This window comes from Fukomys damarensis, unplaced genomic scaffold (genome assembly GCF_012274545.1).
Source record: "Fukomys damarensis isolate Sample0158 unplaced genomic scaffold, DMR_v1.0_HiC HiC_scaffold_2, whole genome shotgun sequence".
In the NCBI taxonomy this organism is placed as follows: Eukaryota; Metazoa; Chordata; class Mammalia; order Rodentia; family Bathyergidae; genus Fukomys; species Fukomys damarensis.
Genome location: NW_022900914.1, coordinates 45,362,688 through 45,373,920, shown reverse-complemented (window position 1 = coordinate 45,373,920; position 11,233 = coordinate 45,362,688). Strand labels below are relative to the sequence as shown.

Genomic DNA, 11,233 nt, shown 5'->3' with positions numbered 1-11,233 from the left:
GTCCTAAGTTTGATCTCCAGTACCATTTAAAAAAAAAAAAAAATAGAACATTGCATGTCAACCTTTCATAGTATTTTCTTTGTGTACATCAGTTTTAATCATATGCATTGTGTAGTTCCTGGTAACGGTAACTAAAGATTTATTGCTATTGAGATATATATATACATACATACATACATACATACATACATATATACATATATATGTATATATATATATACATATATATATATTTTTTTTTAAACTCAGATTTATAAAAATCTACTGTTTTGGAGTTTTCAGAGGGTTTTGGTGGCCACATGGACCTTGGGCGTGTGGTGCAACCGTCTATCATGGTAGCAGACACATGGCAGAGCAAAGCTGCTCACTTGGCCAGTATACAAAAGGGAGAGGAAGAGGAAGCGCCCAGGGCCCCACCTTTCCCCTTTGAGGACACGCGCCCAGTGACCCAGAACCTCTCACTACACCCACCTCTCAAAATATCCAGCACTTCTAATGGTCCCAAACTGAGGGCCATGCTCATAACATGGGCCTTTGGGGGACATCCCAGATCCAAACTATAGCAGGGCACACGTGAAAACAGAGCAGTCTTGAGGACAGTGCATCAGTCATACTGCACTGCCATTGTATAAGGTGTCTTTATTCGGGGAAGCTAGTTGCAGGGTTCACTCTTTATATACAGCAACTTATTGTAATTCTGTAATTCTTTCAAATAAAACATCTTAAACCACAATTCCAAAAGGGGAAATGAGAATATGATTAATGAACACACCAAATGCTGAGATGCAATGTAAAGAATGATAAAGTAGAAACCAAGAGACCTGGGTTCTAATCCTAGTTTTGTTGATGGACCACTGGCTAATCTCTTAATTTGAGGGCTTTGTTTGCTTTTCTGGAAAATAAGAAAATTGTGCTGCAGAATTTTAATACCTCTTCAAGCTCTTATATTATAGCTCAGATACTCTGCTCTTACACTGGACTATTTCCACTTTCTCCCTTTATTCTATCTGTAAGATTGGACTTACTCTATAATTTAAGCTGTTGGGTTAATAAATAGTACATTCCCTTAGACTTACTGGATGATCTCTGATTTTGTCATTTTTCTCTCCTGACCCTCTTTCCCCTCCAATCAACTCCAGCTGAAAAAAGGAAGGGTGGGCTGGCTGTGGATTCTGGCGTCCCACTTCTAAGTGTGTCAGATCCTTTCGTTCCTCTTCAGGTACCTGATGCACCAGGTAGGTAAATAGAGCTTATCTCAGGTACAGCTTGATTCTTATGTTCCATGACCTCTAGAGAGTTGTTTTAAACATTCCATGAAAAGAATGAATTCTAATTTTTTTTTTTAAAGACAGGATCTCACTGTGTAGTTCAGGCTGACCTTGAACTCACTTTGTAGCGCAGGCTGACCTTAAACTCATGGCATTTTCTCCTCCCTCAGTCTCCTGACTGCTGGGATTATAGTCAGGTGCTATATTCCTGGCTTGTATATTTTTATTGTGTCTCAGTAAGAAGGACAAATTTACTTGGAAGGTACCAGCCAGCTCTTACCAAAGATAATAAAATCAGTTAAGGTTATATACCATGTCATAGTAGTGTTCTGTTTTTCATCCTTAATTGTGTATGTGGTAATGAGAGAGGGCCTATATATCAGAAAGAACATTAATCCAATATGATTATAGTAACGTAGTATGGAACCTCTGGCCATATGATAAAAAGAACAAAATAATAGTGGTTATAGTGTGATCATGGGACTGTGGGTAACTTCCTGTCCCGTTCTCGTTTTTTATAATACACTTTTACATAATAAACATACATAGTAAAGTCCTGTCACTTCCTGAAAACCTTCTGGGCCAGATCCTTTATCAGTGAAGTAAGCTGCACTGCAGAAGGTCATATACCCCTCACAATTTGCCGTAATCTTGATTTTTAAGGAGGCAGTCTGAAAAGTAAGAAATGGTTCATATGAAACAGCTTTTAAAATAATTGAATGTTTTCTATTTGGAATTCAGGACTACCACATATTCCCTTTCTGCTCCCCTCCCTCTACTGTGCTATTTGGGGGTGGTGGTGAGAAATGAAAATCTCCTCTTCCAATGAGACAAATAAATCCAACTCTTTAAAAGCAGCTGGTGGGTCATTTTACTTCATTTTCCCTCTTTTCTCATTCTTATCCTTTCCAAGTCTTGACTTTGAACTGATAGGTTTATCTTCTCTTGCAAAACATTAAAGGCATTGTATTGTTTGCCTCATGACTGGAAGTAATTGTGATGTTCATATCTTTCACTTACTAACGCAGGCTGCAGCTAGAGTTACAAGAACAGCTTTTGATGCTTTAGGTAGTTTGGTGACCCTTCTAAGGGAAAGTAAATACTTGCTTTGATCAGATGGTGGTACAGTGGACTCTTGAGTTATAACTGGACTGATATATAAACAACTTGGGTTATAACTGGAATTTTAGTTTTAACTTACAAACAAAGTCTTGAGTTGTGACCTGAACGCCAGCTGCTTGTGCTTCCAGATGGTCTCAGATACAGATTTAACCTTCAAAGAGTTCTGGAAGGAACATTACAATGTCCTTTCATGCGTGGGATTAATTGAGAAATCTTGGGCCATTGTCTCTTGAAGGACACTGAGATCTTCCTGTGTACAGGAGAGAAACTTCGAAGGCTGTGTAGAGGAGCCTGAGCCTTCAGTTGACCAGCTTGAGTTACAACTAGCCCTCAGGAAAGAATTGAATTCACTAAGTCAGGGGTCCACTGTATTTAATTTTATTGTTTACTGGACCTGGATGTAGCTCAAAAATATCTGAAATCACCAATGATTCAGTAGAGGCTGGTTAAAGAAAAAAGAAAGGAATCAAGTAGAGGCCCTTTTCTCTACCCAAACGCTCTCATGTTTGTGAGTTCAGCCTGTTCTCCTTCTCTTATTGGTACAGTCAGAATGGTCCATGAGTGTATTCTTGGTCTTATTAACCTGTATAGATACGCAGATACCTGTCCTCTCTTTTTATGTTTTAAAAGAAAAAGGTCACAACTTGCAGTATTGTATACCCCTGCCTCGTGTCAAAAGTGGTTTTAATTATTTAATCTTAGACTGATTTGTGAAGGATGTATTACCTTCTTGTCTTGTGCTTGTGAGGGATAAGAGAAGAATCTGAATTAATTCCATTTTACTACATAATCTGCATTAATTCCTAACTCCAACTAAAGCACCTACCTCCTTCTTTCTTATTCTGCACTGCCACTTGAGTTATTTTTAAGAGAAGTAAAGGTGCTCATATGACCCACTTTTACTCATCCATCTCCTGAACTTCAAAACTCCAACAATCTTCTCCTTCAAAAATACCCTTGGGCTGGGGGTGTACCTCTGTGGTGTAGTGCTTTGCCCAGTGTGCACAAGGTTCTGGGATCCATCCCTAGCACCATAAAAATAAATTTTAAAAAAAAGACCTTCAGTTTCCATTATCTAGTCTATATAATTCTGAGTTCATTTTCCCTCAGGGGTCTGTCTTTTCAAATTGTTAACCATGATTTCAGTGCTTCTCCAGGCCCTTGCCCTGACTCATTGTTATGTGGGAACCCTAGAGACTTGAGAAAGAACGGAGTATATTAACAGAAATCACCACTGACAAATATAAGCAGAAAGTTCATAAAAGAAGACAGGTAAATTTCCATTAATTTTTTAAGGTTATCATCATGATAAATCCAAAAAATGTCAGTTATAAAAAAGTGGTGTGTTGTGACTTCCACTATAAGAGTTGGTTTTTGTTTTTGTTTTTATTTTAAGACAGAGTCTTGCTATGTAGTTAGTGCAGGCTGGCCTTGAACTCAGGATCCTCCTTCCCCAATTCCTGGGTGCTGGAATCCTATTAGATTTGTTAAGATGGGAAAAACATTCTCAGGCTTGATGAAGTTGTAGTAAAATGGACACCTCAGATCCTGCTATGAAGATTATCACCCAGTACAACTTCTTTGGAGGATAGTTTGGCAGTTTATAAAGAAAGCCTTCTGGGGGCTGGAGATTTAGCTCAGTGTTGCTGCTGCCTGCCTTGCAAGCACAAGGTCCTGAGTTCAATGCCATACCAAAAATAAAAAATAAATAAAAAGAAGTCGAGTACTTTGAATCAAAACAGTAGGAAGGCTACCTTGAAGGTGTGGAGGAAGCAGCAAGACTCCACCCTTTGGCCTACCGAAGTGAAAGACTTTGTTTTGCGAAGAGAACCTTAGGGCCCCTCTTCTGGAGAAGGGCTGCCTAGGGAATTTTTCCCCTTTTCTGTTAGCTGTTGCTGCCTGCTGTCCACATCTCACTTCATTCTAGGAGTTCTGTTCTTCCATTCTGAAGCCGAGCATTTAAGTAGGAATTAGAATGCACTCATGTTATACTCAGGTATCTGTAGCTTGTTGAGTCTTCATCTGTGTAGTCTTCCTAGTAAAGAGACTTTAATTCCTATCTGTGTGTCTCACCCTTTAGTTTATTTATACACACACACACACACACACACACACACACAAGTGATGACAGATATGCTCACTTAATCCTAACAAGCTTTAAAAATATTTCTTAATCCTCTGTTTATTATAAGAAACTATGTTTAGAAAAGTTAGGTAATTTAAATCCAGGCTCTTTCATCCTTTCATGTTGCTTATTTCTCAGGATTTTGCAGACCTGAGATCCCTGGAATGTATAGTATCACATCAAAATATAAGGTAAAATAATATCCCCAAATCATGAGCACCTTTGCACCATCACCACAACCACTACCACACACAGACACACACACAATCTGAAGTCAGTTCTATAAATATCAGAGTCAACCTAGCAATTGATAGAAAGTGGACTTTTTTTCTCCCGTGCAAAAATCGTCCATTGTTTTTTCCCGTGGAATATGCTGGGGTCCTAGACCATAGAGATTCCAACACAGACAGAACTCCATTTCTTAGGATTAAATCAATACTAAAGTGCAATTTATAAATAATTTGTGGTGCATTTGCGTATCTCTTTGGGTAATAATTGAGAATAAGAGTGTGCGTCTTTATATATATCAGGTATGAACTGTCCCAGAAGATAGCATCTGCTTTTGCATCCAGAGAAGCCATTTTCCATGATTTATAAAAATATAAAATATTTGTTTATTAGATACAGTAAGTCATGATATGCCGAACTGGAGCCTGCTTTAAGGTTTTGGATCTTAAGAATGCTTCCAGGCAGGTTTCCAAAATTCATTATCCTCTTCCCTCAGTTGTCCTGTGCTGTGTTTGCTTTTGGCTTTTTGAGACAGTGTATTATTATATAGTCATCCAGGTTGGCATTGAACTCACTGTGTAGCTCAGGCTGGCCTCAAACTCACAGCAGTCCTCCAGCCTCATCCTCCTGAGTGCTGGGATTACAAGCATGCACCACCATGCCCAGCTGAATATCAGAGTCTTAATGTATGTTGCTTTCTGCTGTAAGGTCTTGGCTGAATTACTTCACCTTTCTGAAGCTGGTTTCTTCATCTATAAATGAGAAAGCTAATCTGGGTAAGAACTGAGGTTTCTTCCAGTACCAGCATGTCTGATAACTATTCCATCATGCCTGGGGTGGTGCCTGTGTGCAGGCTTGGCCTCCGGTGCTGATGGGAAAGGCAGCTCCTGAGGGCCTTGTGTGGAGAGCTCTTTGAAGTCAAATCTGGACTCCATCTGGGCCTTATCTGATTAGGGCAGGTCATACATTCTCAGTCATTGGTGTCCATCTCCCACTATTGTGTTATTATTTCCAAATCCAGGGATTTTTTTGTTGTTGTTGTTGAAAAATGAATGAAAATATTCGACAGTACACTCTACAAATGTAAGCAGTGATTGCTGGTATTATTCTTTCTGCCTCTGTCCTACATGTCTAATGTTTGAGTACTTCCACACAGTGATGACCATGTAAATTATCTATGTAAATTGCCTTTTATTTTCAGATTTGGTCAGAAAATAAACTCCCCTAAATTTGGCAATTTTGCCCACGTTCATCCTCATTCAGTGTCATCATATTACACACACACACACACACACACACACACACACACACACACATCCCACATATTTTTTACCCTCTCATAAAGTACAGTGGACCCCCAGGTTACGACTGGCCTGACATATGAACAACTTGGGTTAATTAGTTAATGGAAGATTCATCTGCCTATTGTTATCTATAGCATGTACCCAGGTAAACATCCAGATCTCAGCTGTATTGACTTAGTTACAACAAACCCTTGGGAACGGATCCATTTTGTAAGTCAAGGGTCCACTGAACCTGACTTTTTCCAGCTGATCCCCTATTCTCTCCTACCTCCAATCAAGCCAGAAGGAGCAAATGTGTCAGGGAGCATTTGAGGAAGCTGAGACTTGGGGATAACGAGGGTTAATAAAGCCCCTTCTCTGCTTTCATTCACTTTGTGTGGGCTGCAAGAGAAGGAAGGGCAGAATGCTAGGAGGCTCAGATGTGGTAGGAAGGTGAGGAAAGACTCAGAGGAGACAGTGCCTTAGGGACTATTCCAGAAGGAGGAGGGAATCTCCATTTTATAGATGAAGAGATAGTGGATTGCATTAAAGTCACTATCTTATCACTGGCTAAAGTTCAAATTCTGAAAGAATACCTACCTGGTTTCTACCAAGTAAGTTTACATCTTTACCATTTTTTTTTTTTTTTTTAATACTGGAGATTGAATTCAGGACCTTGGGCTTGTAGGGCAGACATGGTGCCACTGAGCTAAATCCCCAGCCCAACGTCTCTACTTTTTATCCATTGTTTCACAGGATTACAAGTTTAGGAGTGTAAGTGGAAGAAGCAAATTTTTGTTCTGTTTTGTTTTTGTAGTACTGAGGATTGTACCCAGGGCCTGATATATGTTAGAAAAGCATCCTAGCATATATATACATCCTCAGCTTTTTAAAAAGCTTTAATTTTGAGTCAAGGGCTTTTTAAATTGCTCAGGCTGGGCTTGAACTTTTGATCCACCTGCCTCAGCCTCCTGCATGGCTGGAATTACACACAAGTGCTACCACACCAGACTTCATATATTTTTTTTTTCCATTTCCTGGCAAAAGACACCAACAGTAATCCCTTTGCAGGCTTATATGTATTTTGTGAGATTTAACCTCAGAATAACTAAGAATACAAGCATCTCACAGGTAGGTCCACAGTTGTCATCTGATAAATGATTGTTAAAGTTAGATCAAGGTGAATTGATTCTCTCGGTGAGTTATAAACTGTTTCTAACTGCAAGTTAAAAAAAAAAAATAGATTGCCAAGGAAAAAGGATGCATACCCAAAGACTTCTATGCAGATATTTATGGCAGCATTATTTTCCATAGCTGAAAACTGCAAAGAACCAAATGTCTATCGACTGGTGAATTGATCAGCAAAATGTTACATTTGTTCTGTAGAACATTGCTTAGCATTAAACCAGAACAAACTACTAACACATGCTTTGGCATGGGTGACTCAAAAGTATCTGCTAAATGAAAAAATCAATTACAAAAGACTATATACTGTGTGCTTCCATTTAAAATAGGAATTCCAGGGCTGGGGATTTAGCTCAGTGGTTCCACCACCTGCCTTGCAAGCATGAGGAACCTGAGTTCAATCCCTGTTATGAAAATATATAAATAAATAAATAGGAATTCTGGAAAAGGTAAAACTATAGTTGTAGAGGCACAGCAACGCTCAACAACTAGGCCAAACACCAAGAGGTCTGATAGGAGATTTTATTAGGGAAGGCAGGTTAGGGAGAGAGGGAAAAGAGAGAGAGAGAAAAGAAGAGACAGGAGAGATAAGGAGAAAGGAACAAAGAAAGGAAGGTCCTTTTATTGGTTTTGGGCTGGGCTATTGCTTATTTATGAGGAGTGGGCTACTTTTAACCTATCACGGGCCAGGTTGCCCTTTATGGGTTTGGTCCTGGAGAAACAGGTTTAACCTCTCTGGACACACTGTGGCCTTGCGGGGAAGGAGACTAAAGAGCATGAGGTCTTTAAGAGCCAAGAAGCGCCAGGAAAATGCAGCCTGTGATAGCAGCGTCAGGTCCCTAACAATCACAGAAAGCAAATCCATTGTCACCAGGGAGGAGTATGGGGTATTTTTTTTTTTTTTGAGAGTGTTAGAACTATATGATTATTTCAGTGGTGATTATATGAATGTGTACAGCTGTTCAAAACTTAGCAAATCATACACGTAATATTAGTGAGAACTATTATATATGAATTAGACCTAAAGTAAAAACAAGCAGCAAACGGGGCAGCATCTTGAATAACCACTTCACTTGGGGAAGTGGCCTGCTTTAAACTTTTGAGTTTGAAAAGCCTGTTGTTAAAATACACTAATGGCATTTATTTTTATGTTAGCTGTACAAAATATTGGCCCCTAAAATATATTTGCCTTGAAAACAGTGAATAATCCATTGGCTTTAATATCTCATTGCACTTTTGCTTTCTCTTCTCTGCCTGACCTAGAAAAACTGATTGAGGGACTCAAATCTCCTGACACTTCTCTTCTGCTCCCTGATCTCTTGCCTATGACAGATCCTTTTGGTAGCACTTCTGATGCCGTGATTGGTAACGTCATTTTTGTTTTATCTGTCATGCATGATATTTATATGTATTTGTTAAGCACCTGGTTAGCAGATCCCTAATGAACAGAACTGGAAAGAAGTAAAAGTACTGAAAAGCCTCCTGGTGTTGGAGCTAGCCTTATGCTAGCCCAGAAGCCAATGTTATTTAACTTCTTAATGAAATATTTTTCTTTGGCTTTCTATGGTCACAACAGTTTAATTTTTACTTTTTGGGGTATCCTGTGATTTGTAGAGTGAATTTCTCATAAATAAAGTAGAAAAATTCACATTTAATGACAAAAGTTTCATTTAAAAAGTTGGTTCAGGGCTGGGGATATAGCTCAGTGGCTCTGCTGCCTTCCTCACAAACATAAGAACCTGAGTTCAATCCCTGGTACCAAATAAATAAATATAAAAAGTTGTTTCATAGCCCAGGCATGGTCCACACATCTGTAATCCCAACACTGTGGGAGTCAGAGGCAGTAGGGCTGCAAGCTTGAGCCTAACCTGGACAACTTAGCAACTTTACATCTTCCTGTACTCCAACAAGAAGGCAAGCAAAACTTAAAAAGCATCCCAGGCCTCTATTCTAGGAGGGTCTAAAGCTTTTGGGCAAAAAGTCCTACAACTGAGAAATGCCAGGACCCTACAAAAAGGCCACCAACTGAAAGATGTCACATGGTGCTAAATCCCCCAGAACTGCCTTATGAGTTGGAGTAGAGGCTTGTGCATTAGATTAGAGGATGAATTACAAGATGTTTACCCTAAATTTATTCCTTAAGAAAAACAAATTTGCTGGAAGAAATTAAGGTGCCTTAGGGCCCATCTCTTCTGACATGGAGAAGATGGCTGAACTTGCCATAGTGGTTAACCTTGTACGTGTACACCCAAGCAATGAAACCCAGACACTCAAAGCAGCAAAAATAAAGTCACTTACTATGCTTTCTATATGTCCTGTGACTGGCAATTTGGAAAACTATAGAGGAAAGCCTTCACAGAATTTTCTGAAGAACCTTCTGATGTCCGCTCCCTTACCCTTTCCTTTCTTAATGCCTGTTATAAAAGAAAAAGCTGATGTTGCTGTTGAGAGTCTCATACCAGGACTGGAGCCCCCAGTTGCCCAGCGTCTTCAATCTCAGACGGAGTCTGTGACCTCAAACCGCACAGGTCAGTCAGGAGTCTGTGTCACTAAAGGGACTGGTCACTGTGGTCAGAACCAGTCTTTGTACCTGTGGTAGATGATATTTTGCAGCTTTCTTAGTTCTTCCTGAAAGAGATGCTTGGAATTCTTATAGCCCCAATTTTTATATGCTGAGTGTACATTTCTTCTGAGTACTTTTTGAAGCCGTGTTCTTTTTAGAGTGACCCTGGCCTTGCCCTGGTGAGAGAATTTCTTTATTTAGGATTTTCACTGGTAGTAGGTTCCCTCCACCTACTTAATGAAAGTACTCTGCTGAGCTGTAAGGCTGCCTTGACTCCTCCAGGTTGCTGACTGCGAGCAGGCTTTCTGGCCTAGCAATTTCAGTGCTACATGGGGAGCCCATCTCCCCTCTGTTGAGACTCCTTTCCCAGCACAGTGTTTTAATCATTTAGAGGTGACTTAGCCTTAAATTGTAGGAAAAGTCAAAGTCTTCCTTGGGCCCAGTGTTTCCGTCATCTTAATTTTAAAATTCAGTCTTAGAATACATCATATAGTAACTTTCTTCCTGCGTGTCTTGGGATAGTTTGCTTTTTCTCAAATGGCACTTACTAAGAATTGAGTTGTTAAAAGTTTTACTGGCATACAAATTCCAGGTTTGTTTAAGAATTAACCTCTGAGTTTAAAATTCTCTACATTTATAAGTTACTGTTAAGAGGAAACTAGAAAAACGTGAATGGAAACCCAGAGAGCTTAACGTGTTTCTTCTGGTTTTTTTTTTTTCCCCCTCCTGCCTTGGCTTATATGTATAACCTGTATATGTAATAATTTAAAAGCTAAGATCTAATCTCATGATATTATTGTATGTGCCATTTAATTCCATCTTTGACCTGGGATGCTGTTAACTGGACTCAGATTCTCTCACTGGGGAAGATTCCCTGCTTGACTGCTCTCTGCTTTCTAACCCTACTGCTGACCTTCTGGAAGAGTTTGCCCCCCTAGCAATCTCTGCTCCGGCTCATACAGGTAAATTTTGCTTCTTGTCAGGGCTACATGTGTCCCTGGAGAACAGCTGAACAGCTTCTGAGAGTTGTCCTCACCCAAAGTCTTTTAGTACCGTGTTTTAACTACCTTCTTATATGGAAAAGTTGAGTTTGCACTTTTAGACACTGTATTATAATACCACTCAGAATTTGGGGGTGGTACTAGGGATCGAACTGAGGACCTTGCACTTGTGAGGCAGGTGGCAGCACCACTGAGCTAAATTTCCAGCTCCCATTCAGAATATTTAATTAGCTTTAGACAACAAAGTATTTCTTTCTGGCAAGAACTGGGTACAGCTATTCGATGTTACCTTCGAAAGCCATGTACCTTCACAGTCAGCCAAGTAGATGGGTGAGCACACTATCCACTAATGTAAAAATTAATATGGGCCAGGGATTTAGCTCAGTAGTTCTGCCGCCTGCCTCGCAAGCACAAGAACCCAAGTTTGATCCCAGGTATCAAAAAAAAAAAAAAAAATT

The 11,233-nt window shown here is 39.7% G+C and overlaps 1 protein-coding gene across 14 annotated transcripts in view; it reads left to right on the top strand.

Moving 5' to 3' along the window:
• The window catches only part of Aak1 (AP2 associated kinase 1), a 154,931-nt gene that overhangs the window by 129,290 nt on the left and 14,408 nt on the right, over positions 1-11,233 (top strand). For 9 of the 14 annotated variants that reach the window (XM_010609674.2, XM_010609675.2, XM_010609672.2 and 6 more), the window contains exons 16-19: positions 1,140-1,235; positions 8,475-8,576; positions 9,638-9,739; positions 10,626-10,736. The exons of 3 other annotated variants lie outside the window; for them this stretch is intronic. In XM_010609674.2, the coding sequence (XP_010607976.1) occupies positions 1,140-1,235; positions 8,475-8,576; positions 9,638-9,739; positions 10,626-10,736 (411 nt within the window). The remainder of the gene's footprint in view (positions 1-1,139; positions 1,236-8,474; positions 8,577-9,637; positions 9,740-10,625; positions 10,737-11,233) is intronic. 2 more of the 14 variants (XM_010609681.2, XM_010609682.2) reach the window with 2 other exon arrangements.